Genomic DNA, 20,072 nt, shown 5'->3' on the forward strand with positions numbered 1-20,072 from the left:
AACGATTATTCTGTGAACTCATCTATCGATCTATGGTGTCATCAATGTGCAAACAGAAAGAGTGAAATGGCTGTACACTACATTTTCAATATTCCAGAATATCAAAAAAGGGGACACACATCAACATCACAAAAGAAGGCTCTCATTGTTTTCACATAAGAAATTGAAGTTGGACTTTGGGTGTGATTGGTAGATACCCCAACACCCATCTTCATCAAGACCAACACCCATAAAAGCCTCAAAATCTGACATTATTACCTTTCCTTCTGTGCACAGCTCCGGTCCTGGCTCAACTACCTCCCCAGAATCGTCGGAGTCAGCAAAGTGCAACTTACTCCTAAAGTTCTTCCCTTTAACTTGAGAGGTACTGGCAGAAGTAGATTCCTTTTCATAAGTGTCTGTTACAATTATTGGAATGATCCTGTCCTTTGACGTTGAAGCTACTGCAGGCTGTTTTGAATTAGGACTCAAATTCCTCACTTTTAATCCAGACTTATTTGTTTCAAAATCAGAATTGTCCTTGCTGAAGAAATCATCATCCAACATGGCTTCCTGTCTGGTGGTGGTCATGCTTGCACGTTTCTTCCTGGTGAAGTTGTGTCCGATTCTCCTTACAGAGAGAATAGGGCTTTCATGTACAGAAGGAAGTCTCTCCTTGCCAGGGATCTCTCCTTCAGAATCTGATGACACAATGTCTATTGTAAGTCTTTCCTTACCTCTGGCGGCCTTGTCCTGTACATCCCGTTTAGTCCCACTCTCAGATATTGACAGGGAACTACCAACAAATGCTTGTCTGGGGCTGACTTGATGCTTCCTCTTGGTAACAAAACATCCAACATCAGAATCTTTGGAATCATCTTCGTCTATATCAAAATCAAAAGTCATCGTCTTCTCAGACTTTGCTTTTTGGAAAGATTTAATCTCCCCTTGGGAGTTAATGAGGGAACCTGACTCTCTGCTCTGGCTGCTAGCCTGACTTCCAGGAAGTTTGGGGCTGAGACTGATACTGTCTTTTCTCGAATCCTGAGAGCAGGTCACGGTTGACGGACTAGATTTTCTTAACGACCTCCTTGGCAAAACTTCTGAAGTAAATTTGGGATCACCACTTTCTTTCACATCCTCCAGTCTTTTTATTGTCTCCCTTTTCTGGATTTCAGTTGGACTGTTCACTATGGTTTTCCTTGGCTGAATTTCCATGGGACTGTCAGAGTCCCTGCTTTGTACTTCCGTCAGCTCTGGCTCAAACGTTTCTGTGTCAGCCATATAGAGGTCCTCCTCCATGGCTAGAGTCTGTGGTACAAGCGTGGGGAAGACTGGCGAGTCCGCCACTGCATCCTCACTGAAATGACACTGACCTGCTTCAGGGGGTTTGTCGCTTGAACTAATTCCAATATCTGGAAGACTCTCCTCATCCTCGTTCGATGGATCTCTCCGTGTTGGGATTATTCGTCGTGGCTGTATTCGTTTATGTTCATTCACATCAGTCTCTGAGCTCTTAGGACTGTCAGGGGAACTACTTTTGTGGACGAGCTTCCGGGATTTTGTTGCTCGTAACAATCTTTCTCCCGTCCGGGATTTAATTCTTAAACGGCCTTCGCCGCTCTCAACTTCTTCATCGGAGGATTTTTCAAAACGAATTGTAACTTCTTCATCTGATTCAGAACTCCAAGAATAAGATTTCTGTCCACGGCCTTTGGCATCAATTGTACGGGTCATATGTCTACCAGGTTTAACTGATTCCCCCCATTCAATATAAGAGTCGGCCTTCACCTGCTCCTTGCTCAGTTTACGGAAATAAATATCGAACAGCTGGATGATGACTTTAGTGTAGGATATGTGGTCAGCAGAGACAGGAGCATAGTAGTTTCTTCTGGAAGTGTCCTGTTGAAATACATAAAACATGCACACATGAACTTAGAAAACTGGACATAAAGAAAGTGTGAGTAAGTAAGTGAGTGAGTGAATGAGTTTAGTTTTACGCCATACTCAGATATATTCCAGCTATATGGTTGCAGGATGCAAACAATCGAGTCTGGACCAGACAATCCAGTGATCAACAGCACGAGCATCGATCTAAGTAACTGGGATAATGATGACATGTGTTAACAAAGTCAGCGAGCCTGACCACCTGATCCCGTTAGTTGCCTCTTACAACAAGCATGGGTTACTGAAGATCAATTCTAACCCGGATCTTCATGGGTAACACACAGAAAGAAATTTCACAATACTTACTTCCATTTCTCATTCCATCACCCAAGTTGAAATTAGTTTATGAAAGATATTTACGGTACACTGATTCTTAACATGAAGTATTACAAAGCAATAATTTCCAGAAGGATTATCGTTTTCAATTTTTGAACAAATAGTTTAATAATGCTAAGAAACTTCATAAAGATAGCAGTTATTTGAGTGAGTGACTGAATGTTATTTTATGCCAGTCAGCCATATGATATCATGACACCCTGCAACAAATTCAATCTGGGCTAGTCAATCCAGTGGTCAAATGACTGAGCAGTAATCCATCCCTCAGAGCCCAATGACACACAACAAGCCTTCCCAGGTATCCATTCAGAATTTCATTCTATGTCTTTTCTCAAAAAGGTAATATTTACGAAGTTTTGCAATTATCAGGCCTTATCTCACCTCTCAAGAAACAAAACATTCATCTGACTGCATAAAGTATAAACTACCTATAATTTGAGTCAATCATAAACTTTATTGAAGGACATGACTGGTTGTCAGCCAGCCAGCATTAAACATGGAACATGTAGTGCCCAAATTCAGTACCACCCTATACATCATGAGTGAGTGAGTTAATTTTTGTGCCTCTTTTAGCAATATCCCAGCAAGGAACACCAGAAACGGGCTTCACACATTGTACGTATGTAGGGACCGAGTTGATCGCAGCAAGGTAAGTGGCCAAAACCTGGGTCTTTGGTGTGATGAGCAAAATGCTTTTACCACTAGGCTACCCAACCGCCCCCAATGGTATCATGATAGATATCTAAACTAGAGGTTGTCACAGTAAGCATACTGGACCAACCATTCAAGGACCAGAGCAAATACTGAAGTTCAGGAACCGTCGAGACCTTAGAGCCTGTGGTGGTAGCCAGGACCGAGTTGATCGCAGCAAGGTAAGTGGCCAAAACCTGGGTCTTTGGTGTGACGAGCAAAATGCTTTTACCACTAGGCTACCCAACTGCCCCAAATGGTATCATGATAGATATCTATACTAGAGGTTGTCATGGTAAGCATACTGGACTAGTCATTCAACACAAATACATGTGGGATGTCCCTTTCATCATGATCAACTACACATCAGAACACTCCAAAACATGAACTTACATTTTCCTGTGACCTCCTGAGTAACCTGTTTGGATTCAAAAAGAAGAAAGAAAAGATTTTATTAAAATTACAAGACACCTAGAAGACAAAGAATTCACCAATCAAGGCCAAAGCCGAATGAATCAAAGGAAAATAAGCATGGAAAGGGATGTAATTTGAAGAGTGGTTGACATGGAAAGGTAAGAAGACTTACTAAGCTATATTTAGGCAGCACTGTTACTGTTGACTTGAATAAGTCTCAATTGTCAAACCAACCTATCCACCTAAGACCATGAAAATGGCTGACAAATCATAGTTAACGTTTGTACAAGCAACAAAGTAAATACTTACGCAGCTTTTGAATATTTGCGTTTCATGGGAATCAAGGGGGACAACAGAGAATCCTGTAACGAAAGCATGAAAATATATCTCTGTCAGAGTTACCAACTCTTTCAGACAAATTTGGGAGATATTCTGTTCCAATTCAGATGGGCTTAGTATCAACAGAAATTTTTATTTTTGACAACACTTATTCTTGCTGACATTAACCAAGTTAAACACGAAAATCTTGATCATCACCCTCACGTTGTGGAATGTGCAGAATATGGGGAAACTTTTGTAAAAACAGTCTAGTTTCTCTAATTACATGAACTAAGAGTTGGTCCGACTGGACTATATTTGGAAATACAATTTTATGCTTTGTCATGTAAATACCAGCATTCAACTGAAGCTATATGAACCTAAAATTACCTATGTGCTGTTTTCTTAGTCTGACATTAGCTTTTGTATAGTTAGGGATGCCAAAAAATATAAGCTTGTATAATAGATGATACAGTGATGTCTTGATTCTTAAACAAGGAAAAAACCTACCTTTTCTGCAGCTGCAACTTTCTTGCCTTCACTCCTCAAGGCCCTGAGGAAAGAGAGACAGAACTTAAAGGAACTTGGCAGAATACATAGCTTTAGTACCTCACAGAACACTTTGCTCTGAAGTCCCAAAGAGAACATCCATGTGCAATTTATCAGGCAGTTCTAGGATTGAGGCATGTTCCTGATCAAGACAGACTGTCAGAGTTGGAAATTTTAAATATAAATTGTATATTTATATACTTATCCTATCTCACGGATGCACTTCTCTCTCTTGATTCGACACTGAGTGGAACGATGTAAACTTTTTTCCCTTGGCCTCTCTTGTCCATCCGCCCAAGCTACCGCTACCCTCATTATAAGACAGCTTCCTAGTTGTCATGCAAAGCATGCGGCATGAACCACAAGCTACCCACGTGACTATCTCCGAATCATCATTCTCATTCTTGGAGCCACTGGAATATCAATCTTGGAGAATCTGCATAGCGGGGAGGATAGGCGGGAATCCGTCGCGTGCGATAGGACAAGTATATAAATATACAATTTATATTTAAAATTTCCAAATTTTAAAACTTATCCTATTTCACGGTATGCACTTATCCCACGGTTGGATGGCAGGACGCAGATACCCCGTGTCTTGTCAGTGCGAACAGTAGAACTGTGTAGACTGGAAACAACCGTAGATAGCGATGCACAAGGGAGGCCTGTTACGACTAGCGCAACTCCTATGCTTGTGCGGAGTTCTGTTGAACTCCTTGGCTTACTAAGCACGTCTCCCAGTGAGATGGGTGCTTCCGGGCGATGTGATGTTCGGCCGCAACCTCCGAAGAAGGACGCAGGTCAGCGAGAAAGGATGTCACTTCACCACGATTTTCAAGGTACCCCCGTAAATTAAAGTCATAGGCAATAATTGGGCCAGCCCCTGCTTCGCGACGGTCCCCACAGACACCGACCAGGGGCCGGTGAAAGAGAAGAACAACTCAGTTCCAGTCAACATCAAATTGACCCTCACTCCTTTACATAAGCTTAGTCAAAGGATGAGCCTGACAACTTTGGAGTCAGAACGCAACGAAATCCACTGGAATGACACACTTCATTGACGTAATTGCTTCGAAAAGTAGAGGTCAGGAAACATGATATGTCGAACCCTTCCACATCGTGATACAGAATCGAGCTTCAGATTCGTCCAACCACCGAGGTGGTAGTATCTCCGTGTCTTAGTATAAAACTAAGTGAAGTAGTTCTAACCCATAAGCAATCAAAACCTAAGGCAGACATCAAGTTCAGACTTATATTCAGGAAAATACAGGGAAGCAGCAACTGCGTGGGACCGTTCCCTATCTGCGTTGGTGGGCCGTAGACAGCTGTTGTGCGAGAACAAGGGGTCCAAACTGGTACTGGCCTTGGACATCCTTGACTGAGAGGTCCCGAAGGTAGTGCGAGGAGAAGGCCGAGTCAGATCGCCAGAAGCATCCCTCCATAATGGCGTGGAGAGAGCAGTTACTATGCAGAGCCATTGTAGACGCTTTAACGCCCGTGTCTCATGTGGATTGGAAGCTGTCAGGGCCGGTAACCCAGCGAAAGTGTAAGCCCATAGGATGGTGGCTCTCATCCAAAAGGATAATGTGGTGCGAGACACTTCCACCCTGGATGTTGAGGACCCCAACGGAATGAAGAGGCGGAACCGTCGAAACCTTAGAGCCTGTAGTGGTAGCCAGGACTGAGTTAATCGCAGCAAGATAAGTGGCCAAACTGGAACCCTTTAGCTTCTTAGACGACCGCAAATGCTGAAGAAACTCAGCGACAATTTGAGGCGAAGTAGAAACGGGAGATGTAATGCCTCTGGATGTGCAATATCTCTCAAAACATTTCCACTTCTCATCATAAAGTGAGCAGGAGTCCGATGAGAAGAAGGGATGGCCATAGCCACTCTCCGAGAATACCCCTTGGCGATTAAGGACTTCTGCAGATGCGCCAAACGTGCAGGGTGCAAAGGGATACATGACGCAGATCCGAGTGAGGGTGTAACAGTAGGTCGTCCCGATTGGGAAGAGGAACTGGGTTGAGGTCTGCCAGCTGTGCGAGATCGACAAACCAATTCCTGACTGGCCAGTAAGGCGCGACCAAAGGCAGTAGAATCCGCCTGGTCGCCAGGAGTTTCTGGATGACTCTGGGTAGAAGAGCCGGAGGGGGAAAGGCGTAAGAGTTGAGCCCCTCCCGCTAAATCGCCAGAGCGTCGAGAGCCCACGCTAGCTGGTCTGGTATCGGCGAGACAAACTGCAGGAGCTGAGGGTTGAACCACGTGGCGAATAGGTCGGCTTTGGGGCCTTGATAACGGGAAGACCAGTTCCCGAAAGATCTGTGGCTTCAATTGCCACTCCTTGGGAGACAGCCGATCGGAGCTGGACAGCGCATCTGCGATGACATTCCTGACTCCGGAAATGTGTCTGGCTCGAGCATCGATGGCGAGGGAGTCATTCAGATGGAAGAAGCGAAACGCCAGCTGAACCTGTCGACCTGAGATGGTTGACGTACCAGACGATCTTGGAATTGTCTGTCTGAATCAGCAGGGAGGACCCCTGAAGTTCCATCACCCAATGTCGAATGGCGAGAAGAACCGCCAAGAACTCGAAGTTGATGTGCAAGTCCCGTTCTGCAGACAACCACAGCCAGATCTGGGGGAGGAGTAGTTTCCTGCGCAGGAGTCCAGGAATCTGGCACAATCCGAGGAGAGAGATGCGAGGAGGCAGGAGTCCCGTCAGAAGTCGTAGCATGCTGTGATCGAAGCTCGGAACCCTGTTGATTAGATCGACGATCCGTAGAACCATATCTGTGTCTGGCGGGGGACGAACCGGGAGAGGATGGAAAAATGGAGGCCCGCTGAGGAGAATGGGAGCGAGGAGGGGAGGTATCGCAACGATAACGAAGATCCCTGGATCTTGAACGATAGGCAGCAGTCAACCGTGAAGGATATCTAGGTTGACGGTTCGAGAGCGCAGAACAGGAAGTCCCATGATGATGAGAAGACGAAGTCCGAGGAGGTGACTTGGAACGAAGAACCGATCTCAACGAAGCAGAGGGAGGCGTGTGCTTAGTTGAATGTGAACGAGTCGAAGAGTGAACGGTTTTAGAGTTCTGCTCCGGAAAAGAGCACTACCACGAATTTCAGTCTAAGTCGAACTTGTTGCCATGGAAACGCCAAAAATATTTTATTCAGAATTCCAAAACTACCAAAAGGCACCAGTACACCACCAGATCTATCTATGTGCCAAGTTTGGTGAAGAAATATTCAACGGTTTTAGAGTTCTGCCCCTGGAAAAGACAAATGTGCACGGACGGACAGACGCGCACGCACGCACGGACGGAGTCCATTTTAATACCCCCCGCAAAATGCGTTGAGGGGGATAATAATAATAGGAGACTGATCCAGACGACTCGGTGAAAGCCGCGTTCATGCTGAGGAGACGTGACTGTAGGATCCAACAGAGTTCGGGGAAGTACTCAGATGATCCGGAGAGAGGCATTCCGCTGAATACCGCTTGGAAGAAGGCCGTTTCGACAAAAAGTCGTTTCACCACATGCCATCTCGGTGAAGTCTTCCGTTTCGGCGAACGTTGTGACGAGCTGATTCTTGTCTGAAACAGATAAGCCAGGTTGCCAAGATAACTGGTCCGGAAAACGAGAGACAGAGTGTAGTTCGAAGGTCCCGCTGTGTAGAGGTATCCTGAGGGGTGGTAGCAGTCTCGACAACCACTACCTGGGACGTGGTGGAAGACGAAGGACTCAGGCTGGAATGTTGAGAGTCCAACAAATTTCGAAGGTCTTAACAGAATCTGATGACGCTCATGAAATCCTCTTCATTCGAGGGAGGGAACTGTGACCGCCGAGCAGACAAAGTAGGACGCTTAAACTTTCCTTCCTTGGAGGGACTGGGTCCGTCAAGTGAAGCGGCATAATGAGCTCTGTCAGCAACATGACGAGCGCAAGCTGGAGTGTAGTCACCAAACGCCTCGAAGGTAAGATCCTTGCATTTATCGCAACGAGAGTCCCATTTACACTGTCCCATACAGTCAACACAATACGCATGTGGATCACTCGCGGAGAACACTTTATTACACCGGGAACATTTTTTCCTCTTTTGGGGCTGGTCAGCTTTCCCCATGTTGTAGACATACGTTCACACTCAAGTGCGACAAGAAAGAGAATGATGATTCGGAGATAGTCATGTGGGTAGCTAGTGGTGCATGCTGCATGCTTTGCATGACAACTAGGAAGCTGTCTTATAATGAGGGTAGCATGGAGTGCTTTGGCGGATGGACAAGAGAGGCCAAGGGAAAAAAGTTTACATCGTTCCACTCAGTGTCGAATCAAGAGAGAGAAGTGCATACCGTGAGATCGGATAAGTTTAAAAATATGGTATTTTGAGGCGACATATTCAACTGTGCCATGTGTATTGTTAGGTCATTGCCATATTTTGATAAGATTAATCTGGTACTAAATGACATTATCTTCACTCTTCACACATTGTTTATTTTCTAATGTCTCTCCTTGATGAACATCACTGTCACCTATATCTTGTTTGTTCAGGGGTATGTACACTGTACAGTCAAACAACTCAATAGTGGGCTGTACCTTGTCTTGCCCTTGTGGTGGTCGGCCTCTTCATCTGAAACTGTTGTTCCTGGTAAATCCTGCAACAGGAGGGATTGGAATCAGAATCAGAAGCATAGTCATACTGCAGCAGACGTGTAGCTGAGCTGACTGAATTCACTGACTGACTGAGTTTAGCCAGCCAGCAATATCAAGGAACACCAGAAATGGGCTTAATAGTCACACATATCATTAACTAGGCTAAGCATTAGGAAAACAAGGGGACAGAAGTACAAATCATGACAAAATCAATACAATATACAAAATACAAGTAACCTTTCATATGTTTTTTAACTTCAATGTAGTTATTGTCAGAAAGTCCCTGTTACAAGATTGAAGATCACCTCCTGGGAAAGGGTGACCCTTATTTGTACAGCATTAAAGCTAATTGACAGAAATTCTGATATTTTCTTTTTTGAAACCAAAAACCAAAACCCCCCAAAAACAACCAAAAAATGCAACTAATTCACTCTCACATTCATACTGTACTATTGTAAGTTTACAATAAACTGATAGCTTTTGCTGTGTCTGCTTTTCACTTATACTTTGGCTAGATGAAACTGAAATGGCGCTACTGTAGAGGTGTGAAGTCTTGAGTAACCTTTCATAATATTAATAATTGATCTGCTTGAACAAGCCAAATGAGACCAATAGCACGATGAGATCCAAAATGATAGTAACTATGGTAACACTTCTCAGCAGTCCTACTGGTGATATGTTGGTGAGATTTATGATTGATTGATGACAGATGATGATTTTTATGGATGTACAATGTGAATGACCCCCCATCCCCCTTAAAATTTCACCACCCCACCCCTTCCCATAATTCTTTTAATATTATTATTAATATATTGCTGGCACCCCCTTCCCCCCAAAACAAACAAAAAAGAAGAAAAAGAAGAAAAACAACAAAACAAAACAAAATGGGTGACCACCCACCCACCTCTTTAAAAAAAATCATCACCCCATCATTAGCCATAAATCATGAATGGTCCCATTTGGATAGGATCCCGCAATTTCAGTATTCTTGAACATGACAAAAATCTGAAAGCTATTTGCCTCTGCTGGGCCTGTGACCCTGCTCCCAGTAACCTAACTGGAATGTTAAAAGGTACAGGTCAAGATGGAATGAAGGTGTATTAATAATCTCTCACCATGGGGATAGTTTCTCCTTCAAATAACTCCTGTGAGCCTGGTGCCTGAGTTTCTTCTGTATCAACTTCCACTGTCTGGGTGGGCTGGCTGCCACCTGACACACTCTCCTGGAACATCAACATGACAGGCTTGACAACCAAAGACTGGAAGTCAACAACAACAAACGCCATTGGTCCAGTTCGCGTCTTTAGCCACAGGTCCATAGTGTGTTTTATGACATTTCAATAAGTGTAGTAAGATTTACTGATTAAAGGCCATACATCAACACAAATATAACAGGGTTCATACAGCCAAGAGCCCATGAGATTCAGGGGCTTTTCAAGGGCTTTTCATGGACACATGATGTTTTCAAGCAACACTTTTCCCCAAAAATATCGGAGACAAGTTTCACTTTCGGTTTCGACATTGCCTCTTCCAGCATTAACAATGATATATCAGAATGCAGCGCAAACGCCAGATTCAGAGAGAGAGCCCCGTTTCTCTTGTTTCATGATGTAAGGAACCAGCAAATAGACGCAATTAAATCAAAACAATCGATTGATTGTCAGTGGAACCACAACAAATATTTTAATGAAATTTCAAGCACTTTTCAAGGACACACTAACAAATCCAGTACTTTTCAAGTACTTTTGTGGTAAATTTTCAAATTTAAATACTTTTCATCAAATGTAGTTAAATTCAAGCACTTTTCAAATCTGTGCGAACCCTGTATAATAAACTGAAAAGGATGCAATGAGACAGGCGTCAACAAGCATATTCCAAAGTTACTCTCATAGGCTGCTGGTCATTGAAAAGATGTTTATCATATACATCATTAATAACAAAACAATGTGCTGAAGATCTATTCATATAAGTGTACCTTACACAAGTCCTGCAATGGTTATTGCTACACGTGAGCAATGCTGACTAAGTGTATAGGTTCCATGTTGTGACCTCTCTACCTAGATGCAGGGATTTACCTTGAGTCCTGTATTTGAGGGTCCCTGTGAGTCATACTCTTAATTCTCAGGGGTCCTGGACTACAAAATGGGGTTCCAGACTCTTAAATATTCTTATTAATACTATGTTGTAATATTGTTGAAAATCAGTTACTGTTATTGTGTTATGTATCATGTTTATCACATTGTTACAGTAATTAAATTGTAAATTATCCCCGGCTAGTAGCAAACTCAGTGATAACAACTTGCTACTTGATCGTAATTTTTACAAAAAGCATTTGGACTTTTCTGCGTCCCTGTGGACGCGCTAATATATTTTGTTGCGTCCATGGTCAATTTTTATGAGTATAGGATGCAGGAATTTGCGTCCTGTAAATCCCTGTAGATGGCCATCACATTGTAACAAGATGCATCATTACAGCCCTTGTATGAAGACACATGGGGACATTTCAACCATGGTAAAAGTATTGGGGTAGTAATGAACCCCTCTTCCTCCCCCAATGAGGATTTCCTGGCACCATTTACCATGTTGGAATGTCCTATCCTGCCATGTCAGATGTGTAGCAGATTGCAGGGCTAGTTGTTACAATTACAGCTTGTCTTCATTTGATGCAGATAAGTTTACTTTTCATTCAAACAAATGGTTCAGTAGGTTTTCCATTACTGTTTACCGGTAAGTTTATCCATCTCTCAAATCATCAATATTCTAACTTGACTCGAGAACATATTACCTTGTCATTACTGTATTGCCAACAAGAATTTCAATCATGAGAATGAATCATCAATGATCCAATCTTTACAGATCTAGTTACTTAACTCACTTTGATGAAGACAGAAAATATACTTTTTCACAGAGGCCCAGATAAGCTGCGTATCCGGGTAAAATACTCATAGAAAATTCCCATTTACGCATTGAAAAATAATTGTTGCGTACCAATTATGCATTTAAAATGTTAGATATGCAAAAAGTTTAAAACAAATGCATACGGAATATATTTATAAAAATCGCTTGCGTAATGAAAATGACATCGATTGCTATCAGTATAGGGCAAGTGTTGTACTGTCAGTATAGGATGAGTGATTTCCATTATATTTAAGTTGGTTTTGATTAGGTATGACATAAGGCAGAACATACCTGCTTAGTAAACTTACTCAATGACATAATACTTAAGTGAGTAAAATGACTGAAATACGCACATATTTGAAAGCAGTGGGTAACGGAAATTGAAACATCCACTCAACATTTATAGTACCCACTCCAAAAAAATACAGTGGGTACAGTACCCACATGAGCTAAATCTTATCTGGAGCTCTGCTTTTTCATTTCTTTACCAAATACCTAAAATAACATAAAAGGTACTATCAGAACAACAAAAATATGATTCTATGACCAAAACTCAAACCTGTCTGTCTGATTTCCGTAGTGTTCCAGCTTGTTTCCAAGCCTCTTATCTAATTTATGTTGACGATCATGCATACTATCAGCCACAAACAACAGCTGGCATAATAATGAAATGGAATGGTATTTGTATATAATTCGTAAATATTATTGATTCCAGTCTGCCTTACAAACCATCAATTCAACCATGCAAAATTATGCTGATTCTAGCGCATTCGAAACAATTATGTTAATGTGCATATGCCTATAACTGTTCTAAAAGGATAGAGTGTAGGAAGAGGACGAAGACGAAGAGAGAAAGAGGAAGAGAGAAAGAGGATGAAAGGGAGAGATCCAGGTTAATTTGGGTTTTATCTAAATGTATTTTAATCTAGGGACCTCCAAATTTTGAGTGGATGTGTGTGGTTGGTTTGTTGTATAACACCACACTCAGCAATAGTCCAGCTATATGGTGGTGGTCTGTAAATAATTCAGTCTAGACCAGACAATCCAGTGATCAACAGAATGAGTATCGATCTACACAATTGGAATGTGTGTCAGTGAGTGAGTGAGTGGATGAATGAGTGAGTGAGAACTGCTTTTAGCAGTTTTCCCTACAATATCACAGTGAAGGACAACTGAATCTAACCCAGGCCTTCTATGCAACGGCAAAGTACTGTAATCACGAGGCTAGCCATCCAAAGAGTTAGAAACTTTACATGAGGGTTATGACAGGGACGCTTAGATGCTCATGCTGACCACGGCTGTAGCATATCAGGGGCACCTTGTCATGATTCTAATAAAAAATGACCTTGAAAAGAAACACAAGGACCTCTGGAACCCACTAAATTAGAACTGAGAGCACCTAATACATGTACATAAATATAGGTTTGGCCTGAGATGTCACAAATATGGCAGTCTTGGTAACAAATCTGCAAGCCGAAGTTCTTCGTATGTAATGAAATCAGCTAGTCCACTCACTGATAACAATGAACAACAAACAGGAAATATTTCAAATTCTGACTCGCAGTCTGAAGTTTGTGCTTTAAGCACAAATGAGTTCAAAAAGCTTTTATAAACCTACTTCTACCCACCTAGCAAAAACACCTCATTCTATGAGAAAACATTCACAGTTCACGTTTACATTTGAAGATGAATCATGTCACATGCACATCTGATGTAATGGTCAGTGATTGAAGGGAGACAACTCCACTTGGCCTATAAATGTGTAGCGAACAGACTGTTGTGAAGATGTCATAAAATCCCAATATAAATAAACTGGAGTTGTGTGAAAACACAGAAATTATCTTAACCTTAAGCCCCCATAATGAAAACAACAGAGCAAAACTACACTAGAACAAAAAGGTAACCAGCAGTATTAGCTGTCTGAGTTTTGGTTTGTTGTTGGTTGGTGACGTGAGGTGAGGTGAAATTGGGTTTTACGTCGTGCTTGAGAATATTTCGCTCATTTGACGACGTGCATGCATGTATATGTGTATGTGCGGCTGCTTGTACTAGCCCAGACTTAAGCTGGTTTTATAGTGCTAGCCCACTGAGATACCATGCCGCAGTGAAGCATGAATACTCCACTCAGACACATTATATTGACTCCGAGCCAACCAGTCCTTGTTGTACCCATTAATGCCGAGCGCCAGGCAGGGACCAACAAGTACCATATTTTAACGTCTTTTTGGTATGACGCGGTCGGGGATCAAACCCACGACCTTCCGCTCTCCGCGGGCGGACACTCTAACCACTACACCACGGAGGCGGTCTGTTGGTTGGTATAAAACACAAGGAACAATATTCAATCCTATCTAACAGCAGTTGTTTGGTTGGTTTGTTGTTTAATACAGCACTCAGCAATATTCCAGCTATATGGAGGCATCCTGTAAATAACTGAATCTGACCAGCATGAGCACTGATCTACGCAATTGGGATACGATGACGTGTCAAACAAGGCAGCGAGCCACACCACCTTATCCTGTTATATTCAGTGATGGAATCGGATGATCATGGACCTTATTAGATAACGCTACACTCAGCAATATTCCAGCTATATGGCGGTTGTCTGTAAATAATCGAGTCTGGACCAGACAATCCAGTGATCAACATCATGATTCATCAATCTAAGCAATTGGGATATGATGACATGTGTCAACCAAGTCAGCGAGCTACACCACCTCATCCAGGTATATTCAGTGATGGATCTGTGTGCCAATGCCACAAAACCGGGCTCAAGATCCATCACTGAATATTACTGTGAGCATAAACTGACACTTCACATGTTATTTAGTAAATACATTAACATGTGTACATAAAAGAAATTAGTTTTCTCCTTATCACCTCTAAAGAATTAGATGCAAAATCCTTCATCTAACACATAAATATTGCAAAATGACCATCATCAAAACACACTTTGCATCAACTGGGACACAGACAATACATGCAGGAGGACAATACAGTGCACCTTAATGTATAACATTGTTTTACTGAGCTCCCATCAGGAACAATTACAACATGACTTTATGAGAGTTAGTGAGAATGGTTTTACGCAACTTTCAGCAACATTCCAGTAATATCACAGCGGCAACACCAGAAATGGGTTTCACACATTGTACCCATTTGGGGAAACAAACCTGGGTCTTAGGCATGACTAGCGAATGCTTTAACCACAAGGCTATCCCACTGCCCCTCATTAGGTTTCATTCAGGGTCCTCACAGTGTATTACACATTAAGTTTACTTTGTAACCAACCCTTGAATGGCTAGTACATCATCCTGTGGTCAGTGACGAACTACAAGATATTGTTACTAGTATAATCAGCTGAAAAATCAAGATCATTTCCAAATGTTGGTGCCATGCTATTGGATTAAACACAGCAGGGATGGAACATTCAGTTTGTTTGTTTGAATGTTGCAGTGAGCAACTTTTTAACGATAGATGGCTGTCTATAAATAGTCAAATCTAGAACAGACAATCCTGCAGCTGATATCATGCACAACGATTATGCAAGTGGGATACGATGACACGCAATGTGTCTGACCACCTGATGCTGTTAATCGCCTATTAAAGTATTAGTGAGTTTAGTGTTAAGCCGCTTTTAGCAATATCACTGCGGGGAACACCAGAAATGGGCTTTACACATTGTACCCATGTGGGGAATCGAACTCTGGCCTTCGGCGTGTCGTCACAAGCAAACCCTTTAACCACTAGGCTACCCCACCGCCCCATATCGCCTAATACAAGAAGTAGGGTTGATAAAGACCAATGCCAACCTGGATCTTCAATCCCGAGATCAATCACAAGGTCAACAGATGGATGAATAACACGTGTTGAAAGACCTTTATTAGGCCAGACCAATTTTATTTCTTGTTTTACGGATCCTCCGGTCGTATTTTTTCAAGAATAAGAAAAAAATAAATCATTTTCCCCACTCAAAAAATAAAATCCTAATGTTTTTATTGGCCAAAAATGTAAACTTACAAAAAAGATTTTTTGGGGTTGTTATTTGCCCCATATACACATTTTCCCCACTCATAAATCCTAATGTTTTTATTGGCCAAAATGTAAATCAAAAAGGTTTTCTGGGGTTATTTGCCCCATATACAATCCATGAAAGTAAAACACCGTAAGTATTTAAAAGGAATGTTACTGATGCCATTAGGTTTTCTGAGGACGAAAATCTGTAAAACAATTAAAATTGGCCTGGCCTTATTAAGTGGTTCAAATAATCAAGTGTTACACATAGAGACAGGATGTGACAATAGTGTTTGAAATTTAGGGCTGCACTCGGATCCTTTGTATAAAAATGTTCAAAAAGTTGTATAAAAATGCTCAAAATTAAAATTTCTGAGGCACCCCAGATTCAAATACCATAGGAGGAAGTCTATAAGATCATCTTAATTTTAGAGACTGCTTAGGCACTGTGCTGTTTAACTGTCTGTGATTTGGGTAATAAAGAAGTTGTCAAAAGTTTCAAAACTAAGCCCTCAACAAAGCATTTTGATTCATTTGCCTTTTTCGAAATTATTGAAAATGGGTATTTGTACAGAAAAATATGACTGGTCATAATTATCAATGGGCTTGATAACAAAAAAATATCTGAGAGGCTCAATGTTTATTCTCCATGTAAAAAAAATTTCTCCCCAAGTTCATTTGGCCATGGCGCCATATGACTGAAACAATGCCGAAGCGATGTTATATTTTAACTCACTCATTTGGACATAAATAGTTGAGTACTACCTGAGACAGCTTGACTTTGGCAGCTGACTTCTTCAGCAGAGTGGATGTCTTTGCCTGCATGGTCTCCAGCTGCTGCTTGTTCAGCAGCAGATTGCGAGACTTCTTCAGCCTGGTGTTAGCACTGTCAGCTTCCTGTGAGCTGTGACTTTCATCACCAACAGCCTCGTCAGTGAGTCTTCGCTTCCTCTGACGCTTCTCTGAAGCAATCTTCCTTTGATTCTGTGACAACAAAATGAAATAATGTCATGGAAACGTCTTATACTGAAACAGTGATACTATTTACTCAATCTGAGTTTAGTTTTACGCCAATTTTAGCAATATTCCAGAAATATCGCAGCAGGGGACACCAGTAATGGTTTTCACACATTGTACCCATGTGGGAAAACGAACCCAGGTCTTCGACGTGACGAGCGAACACTTTATCCACGAGGCTACCCCACCGCCCCTACTCACTCTGAAGGACCAATGGCCTTAACAGATATTAATATCATACTGAGGTCTTTGAATGGCATTTAGAAGTGCTACACATAAAGGCAGGGGTGGAAATAACTTTAAAATTGCTAGTGTACTCCGGTACAGTGGCACATGTAAAATCACTTGCCCTGATAATTTTTCCACCATACTGGCCGTTTTCTTGTTGATTTTTTAAATAAACAACATAATTAGCATTGGACAGTCAACTGGACACCGGTACAGTGTGATATACAAATTTGCTTGCCCGACAGAAAAAAACACTGGACTCGGACGTCTGGCAATGGGTTATTTCCACCCCTGAAAGGTGAGAACTTTACGGATGTCAACTTCTTTATTTGGAACACAGCTCCAGGTTAGAATTGGTCTTCAGCAACCGATGCTTGTCGCAAGTGGCGACTAATAGGACCAATTGGTCAAGGCTCGCTGACTTGGTTGACATGACATCTTATCCAAATTGCATATATCCATTCTCTTAAGTTAGATCCTGGATTTTCTGGTATAGACTCAACTATTGCCAAACCCCTGTCAAATAGTTGGAATATGGCTGAGTGCTTGAAACTGACCAAAGCATAGACCTATGATTACAATGAATGAAATTACTGGTATGCTCACCCTCGTGCCGGGTGGATCCTTTTCATCATCATCCACAGCATCTCCACTTCCTCCCTTAAATATCACATCATCAAGTGAGTTATCTTTGCATCCTTCTCCTGTCACTTTCCTTCTTGAAATCTTCCTTAGAGATATCCCGACACCATCCTCTACAGTAAACGATGTACTGGGTTCAGGGGGATTTATTGCCTCTTCTGTTTCTAATATCTTCTTTTGAAAACTGAGGTTTGTTAAGAATGGGAGATTTCCCTCTTTCTCCTATTGATGAGTTTGGGACATTCAAATCTAATGAATCATCATCATCTGATGTGCTTCTCCTAGTTCGAGTTGTTGAAGAACATTGTTTGAGAGATCTGGGTTTGTTGGCATCTGGTGACTCCTCTCTCTCTTCCTTGGACTGTAGGAGAACCATCTGCAGGGAAATACATCAAATACAAATCAACCATGCACAGTCTATATCCAGAACTTATCACATCTACAAGAAGACAAAGTCGTCAATATCCCCCGCAATAGCAAAGTACATTTTATGAATATGTCAACTAGCTATGACTATGTCAAATGTTTTGACGTGAATATGGCAAATTTTCTTTCCAAAGAAAATATAGATCAGGAACACTTTTGAAAGCATTTTTATGACTTCATTATTTCTGAATCTTCAATACCTATATTGGATTATTATATTAGGGTACTTGTAACAGATAGTTACTTTGTACATGCTTCACTCTTCATACATTCTGTCTTTTCACTATTTATGATATTAATCACTGTACATAATGTGTCATGATCCATACGTTTCCATTTTACTTCAATTTGCCCATCTGACGAACTGGTAGAGCAAATGCAGAGTGGAGCGTTGTTCCTTGAATGTTGCTTGCAGCCTTTCCAGTGGTTGCAGTAAGAACTACAAGGACATTGTCAGTTGTAAGACCCAGTTTTCTAAGAGCACAAATAACACCTCGACATAGTGTTTATCATGTGATTTTTTCCAACACCTGCGCCACCACACAAGAATATGGAGAAGGGGCTGGAGAATTCTCTTCAGAAGCAAGCTTTGTTTTTGCTGACCAAAAACCAGTACACCACCAGACCTATCTGCAGTAGCTGGCCATAACTGAGTCATCATTTGTGAAATTTCCATAGACTTGCATGCTAATTAACTCTTGCAAGAATGTTTTTCATAAATTTAGTTTCAGTCGAATTGCTTTCAATACTTATCTACCAGCTGGGAAATCATCTCAGCTACATACACATAATTTCCATTCAATTTTCCGACGATTATTAAGAAAACTGCAACTATTTAAACAACACATATTAGACATACCAATCAGGTTTAACATGGTTTATCTATGGGATAGATTAAAATGAAGTTGTACTTATGGTGCTTAATCAGGTGTCATTCGATAACTAATCAATGGAAAGATGAAAGAAAATTATGTACACGTAGCTGAAGATGACTTCCAAGATGTTTGCAAAATATCAAAATATAATAACTTCTACTCAATTTATGAAATTTATTCTTGCAATAGTTAACATGTAAGTCTATGGAAATTTCACTAATGATGACTCACTTATGGCCAACTACTGTGTGTATGTGCCAAATTGGTGAAGAAACATTGAATGGTTTTTATGTTCTGTTCCAGAAAGAGTACCAACACCAATTTCAGTCAAAGTCAAACTTGTTGCCATGGAAACGCAAAACAATTATCATAAAAAAATCCAAACTACCAAAGGGCACTAGTTCACCACCAGACCTATCTATGTGCACAGTTTGGTGAAGAAATTTAGAACGGTTTTTATGTTCTGCTCCAGAAAAGACGAATTTGTACAGACACATGTATGGATGGACAGACAGATGGAGTCCATACAAATACCCCCCGCAATACGTGTTGCGGGATATAATAATAGGGAACCAGTTTTTGCTATGGTGCATTATAGAACTGTATTTGTGCATATAATAGTGCACTGTGTTGTACTTGAGGTTTTCAGTGAAAAAATAAGAGTTTGTCACTAGGGTCTCGCTATTACATCACCAAAGATAATACAAGAGTCATCCAAAGAACACAAATCCCCCTGGCGCCGCCCCCACAAATTTGAAAGAACAAATCATGTGACAGTTACTGAAATCCAACTTGATGAGAGAATTTGGGTCTAATCTGTCCATCTGTATACAAGAATAATTATTGAGCAATCAAAACAATAACATGGAATTGGGATTGTAACGTTGTACTTCTATATCAGGTACACACCAATATCAAAGTCAAAAGAAAGAAATACAAATATAACAAATATTTAAAAGCAAAAGTCAGCAGTTGACAACATGGTCTTTGTGTGTGCACAATTCATGCAAGAATACCTATCCAGAAAAACAAAACTATGAACAGAGTCAGAGTCAAACTTGTTGCCATGGAAACAAGAAGCAAATTCATTTT

General features: G+C 41.3%; 1 protein-coding gene across 5 annotated transcripts in view; it reads right to left on the bottom strand.

Moving 5' to 3' along the window:
* The window catches only part of LOC124281916, a 41,960-nt gene that overhangs the window by 14,646 nt on the left and 7,242 nt on the right, over positions 1–20,072 (bottom strand). For 4 of the 5 annotated variants that reach the window (XR_006900001.1, XM_046717920.1, XM_046717921.1 and 1 more), the window contains exons 5-12: positions 17,644–18,055; positions 16,558–16,776; positions 9,996–10,103; positions 8,824–8,882; positions 4,195–4,237; positions 3,676–3,728; positions 3,346–3,370; positions 259–1,881 (exon numbers count right to left, since the gene is read on the bottom strand). Coding sequence is in view for 4 of the 5 variants with exons in the window: in XM_046717920.1 (XP_046573876.1) it covers positions 259–1,881; positions 3,346–3,370; positions 3,676–3,728; positions 4,195–4,237; positions 8,824–8,882; positions 9,996–10,103; positions 16,558–16,617 (1,971 nt within the window). In the remaining variant the exon portion in view is untranslated. Of the gene's footprint in view, positions 1–258; positions 1,882–3,345; positions 3,371–3,675; positions 3,729–4,194; positions 4,238–8,823; positions 8,883–9,995; positions 10,104–12,337; positions 12,409–16,557; positions 16,777–17,643; positions 18,056–20,072 lie in introns of those variants that run through there. The other variant, XM_046717922.1, reaches the window with a different exon arrangement.

This window comes from Haliotis rubra, unplaced genomic scaffold (assembly GCF_003918875.1).
Source record: "Haliotis rubra isolate DU_JTF1 unplaced genomic scaffold, ASM391887v1 Scf290, whole genome shotgun sequence".
In the NCBI taxonomy this organism is placed as follows: domain Eukaryota; kingdom Metazoa; phylum Mollusca; class Gastropoda; order Lepetellida; family Haliotidae; genus Haliotis; species Haliotis rubra.